The 22,401-nt window shown below is 45.3% G+C and overlaps 1 protein-coding gene across 4 annotated transcripts in view; it reads left to right on the top strand.

Annotated features, from left to right (window-relative positions):
* AGTPBP1 (ATP/GTP binding carboxypeptidase 1) overlaps nucleotides 1-22,401 on the top strand; it is a 2,604,148-nt gene that overhangs the window by 1,763,062 nt on the left and 818,685 nt on the right. For all 4 annotated transcript variants that reach the window (XM_069625853.1, XM_069625856.1, XM_069625854.1 and 1 more), the window contains 2 exons: nucleotides 21,759-21,845; nucleotides 21,924-22,072. In XM_069625853.1, the coding sequence (XP_069481954.1) occupies nucleotides 21,759-21,845; nucleotides 21,924-22,072 (236 nt within the window). The remainder of the gene's footprint in view (nucleotides 1-21,758; nucleotides 21,846-21,923; nucleotides 22,073-22,401) is intronic.

The raw sequence follows: 22,401 nt of genomic DNA on the forward strand, positions 1-22,401 counted from the left end.
AAAAAAACATTACACCAGATAAACTCCTACCGCTATTACTTCCCCTTCTTGACAACATGGCCACCTCCGACCCCACAGTCTTAGTAGACATTTACAATCAGGCAATACTGAAAGCGTTGAATACCATCGCCCCCCTAAAATTGCGGAAACCTAAACCACAACGTCACCTGAATACATGGTTCACGCTGCATCTTAGAGAACTACGTAAAACTAAGAGAACTGCAGAAGCACATTGGAAAAAGTGCCCTTCAGTAAATAATTAAAAATGAACTAATTCTAGCAACTTCTAGCTATAAACAAGCTATTATACTTGCCAAAAAAGACACCTATAACAAAAGGATCGAACAAACGGAATCTAACACAAAAGAACTTTTTAAGATTCTAAAAGAATTAGAATCCCTGATTGCCCCTATTGATAAATGTGTCACAGATGCACATGGTGCAGCAACATCCAGAAGGCACTTCTAGATAAAATAGCCCGTTTACAATCTAAAATCAATGCGAAAAAAGACCTGTTACTCGCTGACCCTGATCACAAACAACTTTCTAACAAGTCACCTACCTTTGAGCCAACCTGTAAATCATTTAGTTTCTCACCCCTCTCAATTTGTGAAGTAGAAAACATCAACGAATTTCAAGGCGACGCTTGTCCTTCTCCTATTATCAAAGCAGCAGCTCATGAACTGGCACCATTCATTACTAATGCCTCCTTCAAAATGGGAGTAGTGCCTGATAACTTAAAAGACGCCTGGGTCATCCCACTAATAAAAAAACCCAATCTTGACCCAGCCAACCCGTCTAACTATAGGCCAATAACAACTGTACCCTTCTTACTAAAGATACTAGATAGAGCAGCCTACCTGCAAATACAGGCTTATCTAGAAACAATCTATCTTCTGGGACTAAGGCAATCCGGCTTCCGACCTAGACATGGCACGGAAACTGCCCTAATAGATCTCACTACTCAGATTCAAATTTTAAAAGACAATGGCAAACTAGCACTGCTCTTATTGCTTGATCTGTCAGCAGCTTTTGACTTGGTCAACCACCAAACGCTTTGCCACCACTTGAAATCTGCAGCTCACTTTTCCGACGCAGCCACTGCCTGTATCAACTCCTTTTTGGCTAGCAGAACCATGAGGGTCTTTTCTCCTACTGACTCCTCGGCTGAACCCTCACCAGTCCCGTGTGGTGTCCTGCAAGGCTCTTGCGTGTCCCCAACGCTCTATAATGTATTTACGAAGCCCCTTTTCGATATCCTTGACTATCTGGGTGTCATGTATACTAATTATGCGGATGACACCCAGATACTCATTCCTATCTCTGGCGACCATGAAACTGATAGCAAAACCCTCAATGAAATATACGCAGTAATACAAGCGTGGATGGCATACCATGGACTTTGTCGCAATGACGAAAAAACTGAGTTGATTATCCTTGGTACTCACGCTAAACTAAAAAAACTAAATACTGCTTTCAAATCGTTCACTATTGATGGTAACCCCATCCCTGTCTCTAATAATACTAAAACCCTTGGTATCTACCTCGATGCCACATTATCCTTCACCAAACAAACCAATGCAGTAGCGTCTTCAGCCGCCTACACATGTAAACCTATTACCGCATGTAGGCCGTTTATCTCCACTCTCAACTGCATTACTCTTGCTAGAACGTTAGTCTTGTCCAAAGTAGATTATTGTAATGCCCTCTACTTAGGCACTAGCCGCAAAAATATTCACAAACTACAAGTAACTCAAAATAACGCCATTAGGGCAGCCCTCAACATCCCTAAGAAGTCGCATATCTCTGAGACTAGACGTAATCTGCATTGGCTCCCTATAGAGCACAGAATATCCCTCAAAGCTCTTGCCCTTACCCACAAAGCAAGGGCTAACCTCGCACCATCCTACATCTCTAACCAACTTACCCCACGCACATCTACAAGACCTCTTAGAACAGCTCAAGTTAACACTATGTCTATACCAAGATTCAAACTCCATAACTCGGCAGGAGTTAGTTTCACTGTTACAAGCCTCAAAGCTATGGAACACACTACCTGTTCCAATCAGGTCTGTAACCTCCTTCAACCTATTTCAACGCAACACCAAACGTTGGCTTCATGACCTGGACACATTGACAGCTTAACATCCTAGAGCTTAGATTTACTGCCTACCCACTGTACATATTGTAAATAATATTTCAAAGGGATTGTGTCCTCTGACGTATTCCTTATCTTTGATAGTGTCACGATGCCCGCTCCCGGGGAGCCGGCTCAGGCCCTGCGTCCCCGAAAGCGGACATCAAGTCCCCGGGGAAGGTCCCAGCAACCCCTTATAGGGGCCCTTTGGACAGCGTCCTGGCGCCTATGGCGCCAGGCTCATTATGAAAGTGTTTGGGTGCACTTACCTGATGCAGACCATGCTGCAGAACCCCGGCCTCCTTGAGGCCTGAAAGGAACTACTTTACCTGTGGGACTCATTTACCACCCGGGCGTGGTCGGGGAAGGATACATACCTGATTGGAGGAAGGACACATTCTAGGAACTTCTTCCAAGGCTATTTAAACCACACCCGATCAGCCACACATGCTTCGCGTTGTTCTGCATCTAGCAGCTGGACGCTCACCGTGTCTGCTCCTGCATCTTGACTTCTGCCACACCTGCCAGCATCCTGAATCACCTGCAAAGGAAGGGAACAAGAGAACAGAAGAAGGAAAAGGCCTCACCCGCTAAATCTGCATCCCAGAGACATTTCGCCGACAATCCTGAAAAGGAAGACATTTATTTTTAAAAGCACATCGCATCGATCGCTGCAGCGCCGCATTCTACTCACCTTTACAGGGCGCCTCCATGTTCAGCAGTGACCATCCGGATTCGCAGTCGCGCCCCCGCGCCTAGGGAGAAAAGACAAGAACAAAGGTGAGAGAAAGAAGGAAAAAGGGAAGCTAAAACTCCATGTCAAGACTTATCTGTTGGGTCATTCCCTTTTCATTTCGGGTCCGCTCCGCATCCAGGCACTTTCGGACCCCGGCCCCTAAGGGGAAAAAGACATCAACGTTAATGAGTGAATGAAAAGACATTACCAAAACACTCATTAAAGACTTACCTGATTTCCACAAGGATTTCACCGCTCACCTCGGGTCGGTGCCTGTTCCCCGGCATTCTGTACCCCGGCCCCTATGGGGAAAAAGACATTAGCATTAGAACATTAATGCATGGACACAAGGGGAACCACTTATAGAAAAACTTACCTGGAAGCCAAGCAAGTTTGGTTCTCACCCATCCGAAAATCCAGTGACGTAACTGGAAACCAACGCGCCCCTGCATCAGAAGCAGGATGGAGAGCTCGTCCTTCCAGACCCTAAGGTGAGACGCTACGGGGAAGCACAGAAGGGTTTTGAGGAGGGTGAGAGGGGTAAGTGGGAGGCCGATTGCATTACCCCGCAGACAGTTAACCCCCTATTCTCACCTACAGAAGGATACTTCTGCGAGTCAGACAAGCCAGATCTGGGGCCCGGTCCAGTCCGTCTTCCGAACCCTGCGCATCACCTTAGACGAGGTCACAGCAGTGCGAACCAGGCCAGCGCCCCCGTGGGAGTCAGGTAAGCGTTACAGATAGATCTCCCAGCTTGCTGGCCTCGGAATTTTTTTTTCAGTAGAGGGCGCTGCGCGTCGACGTCCCTCGAGCCGATGTCCCTCGACGGCCTCTGTATCAACGTCATCACGCGTATAAATAGACTCGCGCAGCGTCCTTTGCTCAGTTCCGTTTTTTCGCGCTTTGTGGGGCCTCGGAATATCGTTGCTCAGTTCTTCAGTCAAATATATCAATATTCCTCATGAATACCGACTCGTACTTGATGGCTTCCTCACCCGAACCGACGACTCCACGGTCCGGCTTCAAAAAATGTCGAGACTGTGGGAATAAAATGTCATTGACGGATCCTCACAGGATCTGTTTATGGTGCCTGGGAATCGAGCACCATTGTTCGGAGTGCAAGGACTGCATGTCCCTGACGGCGAAAGCCTTGAAGGAGCGTAAGGGGAAGCTCGAGAGAGGTAAGGCAGTTAAAACTTCTTCGAAAGTTTCCTCGTTGGAGTCGAGACATTCGTCTCCTCGCCATCACAAAAGACATTCTCGTTCTAGGTCTCAAACCAGTTCCCATCACTCTTCGAGATCTAAGCATTCAAAAAAGAGACGTTGAAGATCCCCTTATTCGTCTTCCATTTCCCCAAAAAGGGTCTCCTGCCCCACAAAACATAGCTCTCAGGCTGAGTGGGAGGAATTCAGGAAAAAGATGCTAAGCGTCTTCGAGAAAGCGGCTTCGACCCCCTCGAAGACTGCTGAGGGTGATACCCTGGGTGAAAGACCCAAAAAATCTAAAAGCCACGAGTCACAGCACCCGGCGAAAGAAGCCACTCGAGAGCGTCACGAACCCTCGAGTAAAGGCAAAGTTGAGTCTTCGACGCCGTCGTCGAAGATCTCTTCGACACATAGATCGGCCGACGTCGAGAAAGGATAAACCCACGGCCACCTCACAGCCAGTAGCCATACCCAAAGCCTCGAGCACGAGAATGTCGTCGACAACCTCGGGTAGAATCCCGATACTCTCGAGTTCAACGAAGCCTCTACCACCTTTCTCGACGCCTTTTTCGATGGCTTCGATGGCTTCGAAGCCTCTAACGTCCGCGTCAACGACGTTGACATTTTCTCAGCCAATCATGACGAATTTGGCTCCTTCTGCTCTGGAAATGGGATTTATACCATTTCCAAGACTTGATCACTCCAGAGTCATATCTTCTATTTACGAAGAAGGGGAGGATTCGGATCAGGAAAGACCTTTTGAGTTGCATGGACCTGCGACTCCTGCACCAGAGGAATTTACCTCTGAGGAAGGTAGGTTTAAAGACCTCCATGAATCCCGACAGGAAGCAAGTGGGTTGGACACTTCCCTAGTAGTGGAATTTGCCACACCAGACCCAGGGGAACATGCTGAAACCCCTTATAGAACCTTGATAGCAAGGATAATAGAGTTTATGTGGTGGTCCACACCCTCACCTGCTTTTCAGCAAGACGACCTCACAGACATCTTGGTCAAAGGTCCACAGGAGGATCCTGTGGTGCCATTTCATGCGGCATTACAAAGGAGAATATTGGCAAACTGGGAAACACCCGAAGTAATCCCAGCGGTTAAAAAATTGTCAGCTAAATATAGGGTGTCTTCTGCTGACCCTGAATATTTATCCAAACACCCAAGATTCTGGTTGTTCAGGCAGCTACTTCAGCAGGTAGTAAATCGGCTTACCCTACTGTTCCACAGGATAGGGATGATAGAGATATGACTCTATGGCCAAAAAAGTATTTTCCGCATGTAGCATGGTGTTGAAATCCACTAGGTTCAGCCACACACTTTGGGAGTTTGCTTCATCAGTGGCTGACTGCCTCCCAGAGGGAGAAGAAAGGGAAGCGTTCATAAACATCATCAAGGATGGTAAAGACGCTATGTGCGAATCCCTTCAAACTGGCATCGATTCTGCTGACAGCATCAGCAGAGCCATGGCGGCAAGTACAACCCGGAGATTTGCTTGGTTGCGAAAGTCTGGTTTTGCTCCAGATGTGCAAAGCAGACTCTTGAATATGCCCTTTGACGGCTCTTCTTTGTTTGGTAAGAAGGCGGATGACAGTTAGGAAAAACTACAAACATCTAAGGCAGCAGCAAAATCCCTAGGAGCTGCAATCCGTCAGACACCATATCGCCCCTCAGGAACCTCTTGGAGAGGTAATTCCTTTCGCTTCTTTTCCGCATTCGGAAAGGGCAGAGGACAGCCGGTTCAAAGAGGTCAGGAAAAATTCACCCGAGGTGGACGGGGTAAAAACACAAAAGCCGCAGCAGCAGCAGGTGCCTCTTTACCCTCGGCATCTGCATCAGCCGCCTCCAAACCGCTCTGAGAACTCTCCTCACAAAACACCAGTAGGGGGCAGGTTAACTCAACATCTGACGGAATGGCAGGCTATTACGTCAGATGCTTGAGCATTGGAGACAGTTGCCCAGTGTTACTGCCTGCCTTTTCTACGCATCCCTCAGAGTCATCCACCGGGGAACAGCTCTCTGAAAGTTCCAGATCCGCTCCTCTTGCAGGAGATTGTAGACCTGCTAGAGAAAGGTGCCATAGAACCGGAACCTGTAGCGCAGAGGAACAAGGGCTAGTACTTCCCCTACTTTATCATACCGAAGAAAGACGGAGGACTGAGACCTATCTTGGACTTACGAGAATTGAACAAGTTCCTCAGGAAGGACAAGTTCAAGATGGTAACTCTCTCAGATCCTTCAGGCCCTCCAGCTCCAGGACTGGCTGGTATCTCTGGACCTCCAGGATGCTTATTTCCATGTGCCAATCCATCTCAAACACAGGAAATACCTGAGGTTCGCAATTGGCGGCTCTCATTATCAATTTCGAGTTCTGCCATTTGGGCTGACCTCCGCCCTGAGGGTCTTCACCAAGCTAATGTCGGTAGTGGCTGCAAGTCTAAGGAGGGAAGGGATCCACATCCACCCCTACCTGGACGATTGGCTGATCAGAGCTGTATCTTCGGAACGAGCTCAGATCCAGCTAGATTATGTCTGCCACTTCCTTCACAAACTGGGCTTCTCCCTCAATTTAAAGAAGTCACAGATTATACCATCACAGAGACTCCAGTTCATTGGAGCGGTCCTGGACACTTCCCTGGGAAAAGCCTCGCCACCAGTGGTGAGGGCTCAAGATATTCTGCAGATGGTCACCAAATTTCAAAATGCCCAACGTCTCCCAGCCTTCGACTTTTTGAGGTTGCTAGGCCTCATGGCATCCTGCATCTTCCTTGTGCCAGAGGCTTACCTGAGAATGAGATCTCTTCAGTGGGCACTGAGAACTCAGTGGTCGCAATTCTCAGGGAGAATGACAGACCTCCTTCAGATTCCGGACAAGGTGGCTCGAGACCTTCAGTGGTGGGCCTGCCAGAAAAACATCCTGAAAGGGGAACTGTTTCGGCAACCATGGCCGCAGATAACAGTAGTCACGGATTCCTCACTCACGGGTTGGGGAGCCCATACCATCGACTTGACCATCAGCGGTCGTTGGTCTCCATCGGAGTCCAGACTACATATCAACCTGTTAGAGCTGAAAGCAATCAGACTAGCGCTGAAAGCTTTTCTGTCATCTGTACAGGGGAAAATGTCCTGATAATGACGGACAACACAGTGGCCATGCACTACCTCAACAAAAGAGGAGGCGTAGGATCACTGCCCCTGTACAGAGTGGCGATGCAGCTCTGGTTTTGGGCAATCCAAGAAGGAATCTCTCTATCGGCAGTTCACCTAGCCGGAGAGAAGAACTTGACGGCGGACGCTCTGAGCAGGCAGGGCACAGTCTCCCACGAGTGGGAACTAGCTCAGGAAGTCCTTCAGAAGATCTTCGCCCTTTGGGGAACCCCTCAAGTGGATCTGTTTGCCACCAGTACCAACAGAAAGTGCGATCTCTTTTGTTCAAGGGAATTTCCCCCGAGAGGAGCTCTAGGGGACGCGTTCGTAGTGGACTGGGAGTTTCCACTCCTGTACGCGTTTCCACCAGTCCCTGTCATTCCTCAAATGATCAGGAGGTTGATTCCAGAGAACCATGATCCTAATTGCCCCAGACTGGGCCAGGAGAACGTGGTACCCGGACCTTCTGGACATGTCCATCTGCCCTCCAATTCGTTTCCACTCAAGGAGAATCTTCTCTCACAGAAGGGAGGTCAGGTTCTCCATCCAGACATCAGAACCCTCACGCCTGGCTTCTGAAAGGTTGAGATACAAGGATTGGGATCTCCCTGATGACGTCATGGAGGTGTTGCTTTCCGTCAGAAGGCCAGCAACAAAGTCTTTATACCGCTGCCGTTGGAACAAATTCTGCAGCTGGTGTAGAGAAGAGAATATCGACCCCTTTTCATGTGGTACACTAGCGGTGTTATCCTTTCTACTCTACTTGGCAAATTCAGGCCTTCAAGTTGGCACTATCAAGGGCTTTCTCGCAGCGCTATCGATCTTCAAGCGCACTGCAGAGGAGCCTTCGTATTTCAAATTACCCTTAGTAATACAATTTCTAAAGGGATTAACTAATGTATACCCTCCAAGACCTTTCCAGGTTCCTTTATGGGACTTAAATTTAGTCATAAATTTCCTGATGGGGACTCCTTTCGAACCACTCCACTCTTGTTCGCTAAGATTTCTCACCTTTAAAACTGTCTTATTAGTGGCTTTAACATCTGCTAGAAGGGTGAGCGAATTACAATCTCTATTTTGTAAACCCCTCATACAATTTTTCATAAAGACAAAGTTGTCCTACAGGTGAAGCCTAATTTCCTCCCAAAGGTGGTTTCTGAATTCCATATCACTCAGAAAATTACCTTACCTTCATTCTATCCGCCTCCCCATCCGGGGAAAGAGGAAGAAAGGCTACATAGGCTGGACCCAAAGTGGGCCTTTAGCTTTTTACATCAGCAGACTTGCTAGGGTTAGGCAAGCAGACCAACTGTTCGTAGGTTACGCAGGACACAAATTAGGACTACCGATAACAAAACAATCCATTTCCAGATGGATTATTTTGGCCATCCTGGAATGTTAGACTAGCAGGTTAAGAGCCTCCTCAAAATCTTAGGGCTCATTCAACCAGGGCTATCGCAGCCTCCTCGGCCCTCCAAAGAGGGGTGCTGGTTCGAGACATATGTGCGGCTGCCACATGGTCGTCCGCACATACCTTCACAAGATTTTACAACCTGGATTCCTCCTCTAGTCAAGAGACTAGGTTTGACAAAGCCGTATTACATTCGGTTCATTCCTAAAAGGAAACATGGCGTTTTACTCCCACGTCCAATTGCACACCACTGCTATGGGAGTCTATCAAAGATAAGGAATACGTTGGAGGACACAATCCCTTCGAAGAACAAGTTACTTCTTACCTTGTAATGTTCTTTCAATGGGATGTTCCTCCAACGTATTCCTTATCGCCCCTCCCATCCATCCCCGCAGTAATACTTCCCTTGTGGTTGCAGCTTACGCTCCTTCAAGGTCAATAACCAATTCATGTGAAACAACTGTTAACGTCAAAATGGAACTGAGCAATGGACGCTGCGCGAGTCTATTTATACGCATGATGTCGTCGTCGATACAGAGGCCGTCGAGGGACGTCGACGCGCAGCGCCCTCTACTGAAAACAAATTTCCGAGGCCAGCAAGCTGGGAGATGATCTATCAAAGATAAGGAATACGTCGGAGGAACATCCCATTAAAAGAACGTTACAAGGTAAGAAGTAACTTGTTCTACTATCTGTCTCACCTTCGGGCCACCGCCTTAATTGCAACATGTATGCTTGTACCTGTAATACCAATGTATGTATTTATTTGTAACCACAACTATTGCCTACTGCTTGCTAATGTAACTGTACTCTCATGTAACATGACCAAAAAACGTACGCGCCCGTATGCCCCTGGGCCTGGTTGCGCTTTATAAATAAACCAAATACAAATACTGCGGCTTTTCAAATAATGTCATATTCGAATGTCTTGTAAACAACTCCCCGTTGCGAACAACCTGCGGCCGTGTTCACTCTTGTCGGCACACTGTTTCCGGCTGTAATGCTCTTAATTCATAAACAATTTAACAAACCAAAGTTCTCTATGTGGTCTTGCACCTAGGCATTTGCTCTTTGCCCCTAGGATCTCCCTCCGCCGGGCTCGGATCCTCCTTGTAAAAATGGGTCTCCCTCCGTCGGGTTCACTATGGCCTTTCTTTAACACAGTTCATATATTTTAACACAGTTCATGCATTGCTCATTTTCATCAGAAAGCAAGGTTTTCCTGCTCCTAGCTTTCCTTTGGCAATGGGTCAGTGACTTCCTATTGTAGAAGGGGTTTGACATAACCCTTGTAGGACCGCTATGACGCCTCACGCCACCCTTTGCTAGGGCCTTCTGGTTCTTGTAGTTTCAAAACAGGCCCCGGTGAGAGCCATTGCACTGAGCGCCCACGTGGCACCGGACCCCTCTGCACCTGGACCTCAACTGGGCTTTCTTTAAAGTTCAAACATAAGCACAATGTCTGGCTCTTGCAAATTCCTTGCTGTCATAATGTTGCTACTTGCAACCTCGGGCTCAACACAGTTCGGTTTGCTATCAGGTTCCTCAGACTCACCGACTGTGCTGAACCCGATGGCTTCTTTGATCTCTGGAGTCAAGGATAGTACCACGGTAGCCAGCTTGCCTCTCGTCCTGCGTTATCAATGCGGGAGGCCCCCGTGTACCATTGTCGTCTGTTGCTTCACACGCCAGATGCAACTCTCGGTCTTCTGATTTCCCTTTCGGAGGCTTCACAGGTCTGAGTTGAAAAGGGATAGGGTAACTTCCCCTTCGTCCTTCCAGGTCTCACTGCTTTTCTTCTCTGTTTAAACTGCCGGTTTGGTGTAGCTGTCTCCTCATGCGTTCGGCCTTGCTCGAAGTTTGCTTTCATGCTCTGCCTTTTATCCCTGTGGGGGAAGGTAAAGGGCCGTCAGGTGTGCTTGATTATTGTCAATTGCCTGACTCTGCCTGACCCATGTGTTGGGGCATGTCAGGTGAACTGCTCTGGTGCCAGTCTGTTGTCTGTTGCAGTGTAAGAAAGTGTTTGTGCAGGAAAAAGGGGGTGGGTGGTAGAGCTTATAGAAAACCTACAGGGTAGGATGGGGAAAAGGTGTTATAGGGAAGGGGATACCGCGTCTCAACCCTCGGTGTCCCACTTCCACGCCCAGAAACCCCTCGCCCAGGTGATTCCCCCCCGCCCACTGGTCCACACCCAGGAACTGGATCCAATAGCGATGGCCGTGTCCTCACCACTTGGACGACAGATCACCGGGGGACTAGTAAGTGAGACACCCTCAGGTTTTGCACAGTTCCTTTCCCCAAGCTTCAATCCTTCTGGTTAGAAACAAAAGGACACAGCTCCTGTTAGGCCTCTCTGGGTTTCCTTCCCCAAGTTTAGGCCCCTTCTGCAGAGTTCATACATTCTTTGTGGGCCTCTAAGGGTTCCCTTCCCCAAGGTCAGGCCCCTCTGGTCTCAAATAAAAGTTTGCCTTGTCAGGGTGTACATAGTTCTTTCATGGGGCAGTGTTAGATTCTTTCGAAAGTGCCTTTCTTATTATTCTTCTCCCCTGCGCGACCACTCTGACTTCTGGCTGCTCTCTTTACATTTCAAATCTCTCTTCTGCCATATTTCTCCTCTGGTGCCTTTTTCACTTTGCTCTTGCTTTCTTCCACCTTTCTTTACTTTTGCTTGTGCACCCGTGCACCTTCTTTCACTCTTTCCAGTTTGCTGTGCACACTTGCACCTTCTTATTCCTTCTTTCGGGTTGCTCGTACCCACTTTCCTGTTTCCGGTTGCCCGCACAGTTTTCCTGCTTTCGGGTCACTTGCACCCTATTTCCTGCTTTCGGGTCTCTCGCGCCCTCTTTCCTGGCTTCGGGTCGCTCACACCCTTTTCATTCACTCTTCCCTTCTTTCTTAGTTTTCACGCCACCAGTGCAATGTTGCTCTGGCTTTGTTACCTGCTTTCTGCTTTCCGTTTAACATGCTGCTCGCATCTTTCATTACTTTTCCCACCCGTTGCAGCCACCCGCACGCTACTAAGTTACTCTCTTGCTGTCTGAAACTCACCTCGGTAGTGCGGTGCTGGCGAGCAGGTCCTTAGGATCTATACACTAAGGTCAGGGTCTCACCATCTGCCCCTCGGACACCTCTGGGACCGGCCTACGTCCCAGGGGAACGAACACTGACCAGTACATGGCCAACAGCCTGCGGCATGCCTCACTCCGGCTCCCTGGAAGCAGCTCCCTCGCCATGCTGTAACCCTGGGTCAGCGTCTTGGCGTCCCGCTCTCCTCCGGCTCTTCCATGCTTCTCTGGCTGCACCCTCCTGCTCCCTGGCTTCCACGTCCAACCAGCAACCCCAGCTCACTCATTTTCCTTGGCATAACCACTCCTTTTATATCTGAATTGCGAGTCAAGTGGAGTCAGGTGTGTGTGGTTAAGGTGGAGTGCCTGACCTTGCCTGATTCTGTTAATGGGACAGCTGAATGGTAAAGTGTAGTAAGTCTCTTCCTGCCTTCCAGAGTTATTCCTATGGGTGATCCTCACTACCCACGGTCACCTATTCCTCATCCAAGTACATGTTGGAAATGGGGAGGGGTAGATGGAATGGAACTGTACATATCCCATAAAAGCTGAGGGAGAGGATTTTAAGGTGTATTGGGAATAGGAGGAATACCTTGTCTCACCCTTGGGTGTTCGCCTCCCAATACCTTGTGACCGTCCACTCAGGTGATGCTCCCTCGCTTGTCCACCCCCAGGGTCTGGATCCAAAAGCGATGGCCCGTCCCTGGCCACCTGAATGAAAGATCTCGGGGGAGTATGTGGAAACATACCTTCAGGTTTCTGACACTTATCACTTGAACAAAAGGTGCTTAGGATATTTTTTGTGTTAACATTAGGTGTTTTCATTTTAGGACCAGGGATCAGCCTAGCTTAGGTTTCTGCTGTTTGATAGTTAGGTGTGGTTCTGCGCCATCGACAAGAAATACATAGTCTCAAATCGATATATAAAACAAAGTTTATTAAGGGTTAGATCAAAGGATCTATAGGATCATTCTAGTACAATCCTAGATTGTGTGAATTTTCGGTTTGAGACAACATTAACCAGATGGTGGCACGCGCTAATGTTTCAGCATGTTGCGGGCTTTGTCAAGGCGAGGCAGTGTAAATTGGTGACATTAGAAACAAAAATAAATAAAACGCCTATTCAGAATCACAGGTGATTGTGGGTTTGTAGCAATGTGCAGCACATTTCTTTAGTTATATCAATAGTTATTTCAATATCCAGTTTGTGGTTGGTACCCTTTGTTGGGATGTTAGCAGCCTTGGTTAATCATAGTTAGCATTTGGAAAGCTGTATCCAATATCAGTGACATGCATTTGTTTCCCAATATTATTAGTTTCTTGTATTGGCATTGTTTCAGCAGAAGACTTTTTTACATATACTTTAGGGCTAATGTTCATTTAATTACTTTTCCTGTACTTGAAAAAGCAGAGGAAGGATAAAAGGAATGAGGAGGGGAGTCAGGGAGCATTTTATATATATTTTTGCTGTATGATAACAGGCGGATTAGTGTGTAGACCAAGTAATCATCCCTTTAGCCAAATGTGACCTGGTTAAGGTATCCAAAGTGATCAGTCTCACTATACATAGGTCAGTGTATGATGGGTGCAAGTTCATTATGGCATAGGTATAAGTGCAATGTTGTGCCCCAGTACTAGGTTTATTAATGTTTCCCCAGTGTAGTCGGGGATTCACAGTGATTATTAAGGAAAAAGCAAATTATTCATGTAAGTATGAACTGGTCAGGTGAAGCCACGTGTGGTGGCGCCAAGTTGTAATCATATTGTAAGACTAAAGTAATGTTGGAGGAGTGAATATCCTGTTACCTTTTGAGCACAAGTGTGCAGCACAGTACAGGTGGGCTTGGAAGTCCACCGATAATAGTCCTGGTGGCACTTGTTATTCTTAAATCTGTGGCAGTAGTAGCAGGATAGTAGGATCAGGTTGTAATAAAAACAGAGTTAACAGTGCTAGAGGTAAACTAAGAGCTAGGTGCATAGTTAGGTGAGGTTACCTGTAGAGAGTTTTGTGAAAGCCTTATGCTAATTTAAGCGTTAGGGCAGTTGTCCATGAATTTCAGTGCTTTATATTAGTATTCTTCTATAGGGAGAATAGCAGTGATGAAGGAACCGGCAAGTTAAGGCCTGTTTTACTTTAGAGGGAAAGGTTTGGGATCGCCTAGTGCATTCTTTCCTTGGTAGGAGTGTAGTGAGCTCCAGATGTTGGATTCTGGATGGCAGTGCTTCGCTGTGTTTAGTGAGCATTGCCATCTTGGGGTCGGCATAAAAGGCTGTCACGCATTGTGAACGCAATGACATCATCAGAATCAGAAAAGTGGCAGCGATCACAGTAAAAAGCCGTTTATAGTTAAGTAGGGTGAGATTAAAGCCTAGGTTTGATCGGCTTGTTTATTCGAGGAGAGGGATCATGTTCCCTTAATCATTTCATAGTCTTATTAGGAATAACAATTGTCCAACAATTATATTATAGAAAGTTGATGAGCAAAGGCAAAAGAATTGTACTTAGGTGCGGGATATTGCGGGTTACTAATGTCGGGCATCCTGGGGTTAGCTAGCTGGCGATTGATATACTAAATGATGTGTGCAATACTGTGATCCTATCATTACAGTTGGTTTATTTGGATGGTGGGCTAAGTGTGGGGTATGGTAAATAAGGTCATAATAAAGTTGGTGGGGTCCCTGTTATTTGAGTGTGTTCTGATGTTTAATCAATGTTAACGTAGGTGAGTTAGGTGTTCCTTTTTTTCTATGTACAGGTCACAATGGGTTCACGGGGTTCCCCTTGTGCGCACTATAGTCTGATGAGCGCCCCGTGTTGGGTGTCAAGTCTGTCCTTAGTTCAAGCAGGTTCTGGTGCTGGGCAGATAAATTGTGTTGGTCAACACAGTGCTTACCAATCGTGTGACCCTGTGGAGAGCAATCTTTGAGGGCTTGTATGTATATTGAGGCCAAATCTGCGGCAAGGTATAGTTTTCCCTTTGCTTGTTTATTACCAGTAGAACATTATAAGGCATCATTTTGTGTGTCCTACTTGTCCCATGCTTCATTTTTTCTTCCTTTTTTAGGTTGTACAGACATACATATTGTAGTTATCATTTGTAGATCGCCTGAGTATATACATATTTCTTGTGTTATGATCATTTTCTTTTACTTGGAGACCTGACTCTCTGAGAAAATATATTATATACGTTCTCAAAGGAAATAATTCATCTCATTATCTGTGTCAAGCCCTTCCTTGATGGTTCTAAGGTTGCAGATTATCTTGGTTTCCTTTTGGCACAGGATTTTTTCTTTATCTCTTAGTCTTGGGTGTATTTTGAAGTGCCGTATTCCGAAGAATTTCACATTGCCTTTTTTCTCTGATTGATGTTCCTTGAATCAATGTTCAGCCAGTGCTGTTTTTCGCTTGGTAGTGGTTATGCTGTAAATATGTTCCCTTATTCCCGTTCTGAGTTCTCGTATGGTGCTCCCTACATAGTTTATTGCAAATGCATATAATGATGTAAATTACATATGTCCTACAATTAAGGAATTCATTTATTTTGGTAACTTTGCCATAATTAGTGGTATGCAAGTGTATGTTGTTCAAAGCATAACAACACATATTACAATTGGAACATTTGTAGAGTTCAGTTAGCGGTTTTCCTGTTGTAGGGCTTGTTTGCCCCCCCCCCTATCTTTTATCAGTCATGAAGCTGGGGCTGAGTTTAATTCCCAGGGTAGGTGCCTTAGTATAGACAATGTTCGGTCTTTCAGTGGTATGTTTTTTGAGAACAGGAGCCAGCATCAGTTTATGCCAGTTTCTCTGGTAGATGTTCCTAATGATATGATTGTCATTGGAGTACTGGGGTATCGGTCTGGCTGGGTTTATCTTAGGTTCATTAGTCCTGTTTCTTGGTTTCAGCAGCTCTGTTCTGTTTATGGATGTGACATTTACTCTGGCTTTATTAATAATGCTATCAGAGTATGCTCTGTCTCGGAACCTTTTCTCTGAGTTCAAATTCTTCAAGGTACTCTGTCTCGGTGCTACAGTTCCTCCTTGCTCTTGTGAATTCGCCAATTGTTATATTGTCAATAGTGCTTCTGAGATGTGTACTGTCGGCGTGAAAGGTCGCATTTACCTGTTTTTTTTTCCTGTAGTTTTTGGTCTGTATTTTCCCTTCTTCAATGTAAATGCATAGGTCTGGGTAATTAATCTTTTCATTACTTTTGTCTAATGTGAAGCTTAGTCCAAAGGAGTCCTCATTCAGATATTTACAGTATTGGTCAAATTGCTCAGCATTGCCATCACATATAATCAATACATCATCTATATATCTAAACCATTTGATCACATTCTTGGATAGGGTTGGGTGAGTCGTGGCATGTTTGTGTTCAAATTTCCCAACAAATAAGTTGGCCTTAGATGGCGTAAAACACGTGCCTATTGTAATTCCCTTTGTTTGCTGATATAGTTTATCATTAAATAAAATAGACATAGGGCCTCATTATAAGTTTGCCGGTCCGGTAACAATGGTACCAGTAAGCTTGCCGGTACTATTAGTACCAGACCGGCAAACTACGGGTTCTGCTCGCGGGTGCCTTTCTGCCCGCCAGGTCTGGCCTGGCGGGCGTACCGGCACCCGCGAGCAGAGCATGTTGGATGCACCGGCACCATTCTGAATGGTGCCTGTGCATCCGACCTCCCCATTCCCATTGAGTCCTTTGGGGCTCAATGGGAATGGGGAGCATTTCATTCCGGCACCCGCGAAATGGGCAATTACCGGGTCCGGCAGGGCCGTAATGACCCGGTAATTGCCCATTCACGGGCGCTGGAAAAAAAATGATACCGGCGGCAGCCGTGCCGGTTTTACAGGCACGGCTACCGCCAGTATCGTAATGAGTGTTAGGCAGAATCCTGTGCAGTTCCCTTAGGGAGCACTACAGAAGATTAAGACTACAGGTATTTGCAATAAATCCCCTTTGGTATCAGTCTGTACCACAAAGATTTAGTTGGTAGCTGTGGCTAAGCAGTCAGACTTATCTCATGAGGGAGATGAGCAGTATTCAGGGTTTACACATTAGGACTACAGTACTATGGAACAAGGAAACACTGACCAAAGCTTTGTATCAAAAAGAATATATATATTTATTTTACACACTCGTGTTCACACACACATCACTATTATTAAAGCAAGTTAAATCAGTCAAGAAAAGTATACACAACTACCTATTTAAATTGTAGACAAGCTTGAGCAAGAGTGAACAAGGAGCAAAACGGCACAGTGAAAAACAAGCAGAAATGGCACTCTATCAATTTCTCAAAAAGGGAAGAAAAGGACAAATTATACAGGTTTAGACTCTAGAACACAGCAGCAACACTTCCCCAGTAGATTGTGAACAAGTTAGGCAAGGCAGTACTTTAGCATATGCAATACTGAGGTGCAAACCGAGCAAAATGGCACTTCACAAGTTTAAAAAGAGGGAAGGAAAAGGTGGTTATAAGAGTTAGCTGCACCAACACATTTCTTGGTGAGAAGGAATCTAGAGAAGGCAGTTGTCAATAGGCCTGTGCCAGTGTCAATGGAACAAAGCAATGTGCCCAGGATCAAAATGTTCTAGTAGCTGCAGTCAAGTCTTTGTTTAACGATTCGAAAAGGTGGTTGCAGAAGGTGGAAGACAATGTTAGATGATAGGGGCGGCCAACCCAGTAGGTAAGTAAAGGATTTAAAACACCTTTAGCAATACCCAACGAAACGGGAGGCCTGGTGGAACAATGTACCTTTAAAGTAGAAGAGGCTCCTGCGGTGGCGGTAGTTCCTGGCAGTTCCTGCAGTTCGGGAGATCCAGCAGAGGAAGAGAGGCACTCGTCGTGGAGGAAGGTTCGAGTTACTGCACTGCCCAGGGAAAAACCAGCCGCGGTGCTGCCAAACTAAAGGTACGCTCCTTTAAATCGCGGTCCGGGTGGACGTGTGCCTGGCGATCCGGTCTCCTAGTGCTTGGCACTGGCGATTCGACCAAGGCACGTCCGGGAAGGTGATTGGCGAACTGGTTGTCCCCACCAGCTCAAGGGAAGAAGACTCTTTCAGCAGAAGATCTTCTCAAGTCGTTGGAGAAAAGTGGTGAGGATCTGCAGCAGGGCTTCACTGGTGGTTCAGTCGTTGCAGATGTCTTCAGCTTCTCTCCTCTTCGGTTTCTTAGTTCCAGTGGCGACGTCTTGTCCTCCAGTCCTCAGGACCCTGCTTTTATGCAGCAAGACCCCAATTCATACAGCCTAGCTGTCGCTCACACAGTGGGGTGGCTCTCCTGGCGGGAGAACCCCCCAGCCATTCAGGGCAGAGTGCGACTTGGGTTGCGTAGGCAACCCTGTCCAGGGTGCCTATTCCCCCTTCCACACATCCTGTCTACCCCAGACTCGGTGGCACAGAGAGGAGGGCTTCTGTGCAGAAGCCCGTAAAAAGGATGAACAAAGGATCTCTGACCTGGGTTAGGATTATAGCAAAAGACACCAGAAAGATATATTAACGTTCTGGCAATAAAAACCTACCGGAGTAAAGTTAATATTAAAATAAACCGGCGGTATGTTAGAGGCTGTCAGTAAAAGTGGTAGCCTCGAACAATGGGAAAATCCCATAGGGAAATATTTGCAGTCGAATATTTATGGTAGTAACCACTGCCACCAGCCAGAAACTTTTGAGAGAGGGGACTGTACGGTACCCCCTCGAAAAGTCAATGGGGACTTTACATGCCCTGGGAGACAGTAGTCAGTCCCAGGGTATGGAGTCTATGTTTGGGGTCGCTACGACACCCATGTGGTACGGCACAGAGGGTGCTGTGTACCACACATGTTAAACAGATGATTCCTATGAGGGTGGGAAAAACCCCATAGACCAGAAGCACACAAGATAGCCTAAAACACACACTAGCAATCTTTCTAAGAGTGGGGAAAAAAGGGTCTCATTCTTAGCAGGAGAAAAAAATAAACCCTTCAAATCCAGCAAAAGTAAGGGAAATTAGCCTTAGAAGAGAATTCTCCCTAACAATGAAGCCCATTGCTTTTAAATGCAAATGAGACATTTTATGAGCATTACAACATAGGCATGGTAGGATGCAGAAACATTTTGGAAGATTTAATCAATGTTGAGTGCCAGAATGTGGTCAATGGACGTGTACACAGCCTTAATGTCCATGGTTCCTATCATGTAACTATTCTTCCACTGTATTATATTCAGGGGTTCTAGTACATGCATAGTGTCTCATGTGTGAGAGTCCAGTTTGTGTACTTCAGGCTTCGTAATAGTGTGTATACATTTAGACAGGTTTTCTGTCATCCATCCATTCCAACTCACTATTGGACTCACTTCAGGTAGGTGTGTGTATTCCTTGTGGATTTTAGGCAGGAAATATATGGTATGTATTTTGGGTTTGTCAGTGCACAAAAAGGATCTTTCATTGTCATTCAGTATCTGTTTGTGATGCCATTTCATTATCAAATCATTAATTTCCTTGGTTTGCTCTGTAATATATTCTCTAATGACAATCTTATATCATCTCTGCGTACTTAGTTGTTTGTCTCCCATCTTGATGTAGTCATTTTTATTCAATATAACAATAATACTACCTTTGTCCGCTTCTTTCTTAATAATGTTGTGGTACAATGCTATATTTTTCAAGGCAAGTTGTTCCTTGATGTTTAGTTTCTTGGAACTTTGATATGTTTTTTTGTACTGCATCCATCTTTTTTCGATATCCATGAATACTACTTTTTAGAAAGCATCAATACATCACAGGGATACATTTTGATTTGGGTTTCAGATTGCTCTCAATCAAGGTACTGGTCTGAATACCCAAGTGATTAATCATTTCCCCTTGTGGGATTTCTATGTTCTCTTCAAGTGAGAGCAGTGATTGGGTGTCCTGCATATTTGTGATGGTTAGTGGACTAATACTAGGGGCTGCTATATCCTCTCTTACAATAGGAACCAATTTCCTTTTTCTGATAAACTTGAATGTGTCTATTTGCAGGTTGGTGTAGTCAGCTCTTTGTTTGGTACAAAGGATAGGCCTTTGTGCAGTACTTCGATCTCCATCTCTTCCAGTGACCGGTCAGACAGATTGAGAACCAGGTTTATCTCCTGATCGGTCTGTCCTGTATTCAAGCGCATTTGCATTCATACTCTGTTCCCTCCGTCTCATGTTTCTTCCTCAGCTCACCAGCTCCCCCTGCTGCCCCTTCTGTGGGTCTCGTGGTTGAAGTACCTATGTCAGGGGGGACCATGAATATTACTTGCTTCTGGTTTAAAACTTTGTTTCCACAGTGGTATCTTTTTATTTGTTCTAAAAAAACTTATTTTTGCTGTGGTTAGATTGTCTGCTTAGACGGCGGTCAGATTCTTTCCCTCACTGTTAATGTTGGCTTAAACAGAAATGTGCTTAATACTAGAATGATCCTATAGATCCTTTCATCTAACCCTTAATAAACACTTGGTTATGTACATACATTTGTGACTATATATTTCTTGGCCATGGTGCAGAACTACACCTAACTATCAAACAGTTGTATCTTTACCTTGACTGATCAAGGGAATATCAGACATAGTTAGGGTACTGCAGTCGGCAAACTCATATATTGAATGTCTACCTCAGATAACATAGAGAGGCGCATAGACTTACTATGGTCCCTACTTTCTGCAGTAGCTTAGGTTTCTAGACTGCAGTCAGGCTTATTTTGTACAAGATCCTGATGGGCCCCCTTTACAACTCTTTTCTTTCTTTCAGAGTAGGGACCAGAGGTGTAGGGTTAGTATAGAGATGTGGGCACTTGAATAAAACAATCACATTAGACACCACAGTAAGTTGTCTGCCTCCTGATTCTGACTTGCCCCACTTAACATAACCAGTCGACTCAGGAACTATGATGGGCTATTCAGCACACCACAGTGTCTTCTAGTTCTTCTGGGCATACCTTCAAAGTAACATAGTGACAACCATGAGGGGCATTCACTTTTTTGTAATAGTTGAGCTATTGCTGGTTTCCTATTGCAACCATCTTCCAAAGTGGGCTAAATAATGGGCATTGCATAAAACTGACTTTTAGATGCATTTCTCTGAAAGATACCCCCCAATCTACTCCCTAACTCCTCTCCCTCTTGACCTCTATTTGCATGCTATGATTTCATCCTGCTGAATCAGCCTGGCGGATAACTGGCAAGGCGACAGCTACCGCCCCCTTCATGGAACCTCTCCCATATTGCTTGAATTCTACAGCAGCTCAGTTTCCTTTCAATTTTGAGCCACTATTCTGGAACAAATGTGTATTTTTATTTTGCAGGAAAGGTTTTGAGTTCTGTTAGCAAGTACTTTGTGGGTTTATTATTTTTGAAGAATTTTAACTGAGTGTTTCCACACCCTGGTGGCTGTTTTTTTTTTATGTAAACCTGTTTCTTCAATTTTGCAAAATGTGGTTGATCATTTTATGTGTAAAGCTAATGGTATGATCATATTTAATATTGTCACGACTCTCCCTTACGTTAGGTTGATGATTTGCCAACATTGTTTCAATATGACGAAACTGGGCATGCTGTCATGACATTGACATTTTTTTACTGGTGGATAGGATTTTAAAACACTACATGCATGCTTCTATTGGCATGTAACATTGAACTTTGTTTTCTAATCACAGGTGGAATTATTTTTGATTCTATCCTGTATACATTTTTAGATGAAGAATGCTGAATGTTCATGGCAACTATTTTGGATGAATCTTGTCATGTCCCTTCTAAGCAAGTAACCACATGTATTTCTGTCTTCTTTCCTGGCACGTGGTTGTTGGGTTTGCTTTAAATCCCTGGTAGTTATGAGTTGAGGTAAAATGTAGCCCTCTGGTTTCTGTACATGGACTTTCTTCCAGAGTTTAGAGCCTTCAATTTCTGTTTGCCTCAATGTTGGAGATGTATATACTCCCACTTTGATAATTAAAAAGCATGACAGGCTATATTAAATGCTACTTAATCAATAAAATAATTTGAAAATGTAAGAATCCTTTGTAATCTCCATGTTCCTTTTCAAAGTTGTCCAGTGCTGGAAGAAAATGAAGTACTGAAGTTTAACTCAAAGTTTGAATCGGGAAATCTCCGGAAGGCTATTCAAATTAGGAAGTAAGTTTCGTTTTCTTTTCTCATTTGTTATGGCATAGACAGTGACTAAGTTCTAAGATGTTTCATCTATATTTTTAGAAATGAATACGACCTTATTCTGAACTCTGATATAAACAGCAACCATTATCATCAGTGGTTTTATTTCGAAGTGAGTGGAATGCGGCCCGGAGTGGGATATCGATTCAACATTATCAACTGTGAAAAGTCCAACAGTCAGTTTAACTACGGTAAGGGATGACTATTTCATCACGCAAGGTGGGATGATAAAGTCCTTAACAGGGCTGCTGATGGGGCCTTGCAACCTTTTCAGTAGGAAGGGTTCCCATACCTTTGTGAGGCAGATTCCAGCTCCCCTCCGGTGGACCTTTTTGCACTGGACAAACCCCAATATCCATGTAATGTAAAAATCACAGCCATTCTATTAATTGTTTAGATTTCACCGCATAATAGTGTATATCCGTCAATATAAAATTGTGCATCGACCTACTCTCTTGAATTAAACAAGATCATACTGTGTGAGAATTATTACCCCTTCTGTAGAAAAAAATAAAATACT

The sequence above is a fragment of the Ambystoma mexicanum genome, chromosome 6p (genome assembly GCF_040938575.1).
Source record: "Ambystoma mexicanum isolate Mex_15411 chromosome 6p, UKY_AmexF1_1, whole genome shotgun sequence".
Taxonomy (NCBI): Eukaryota; Metazoa; Chordata; class Amphibia; order Caudata; family Ambystomatidae; genus Ambystoma; species Ambystoma mexicanum.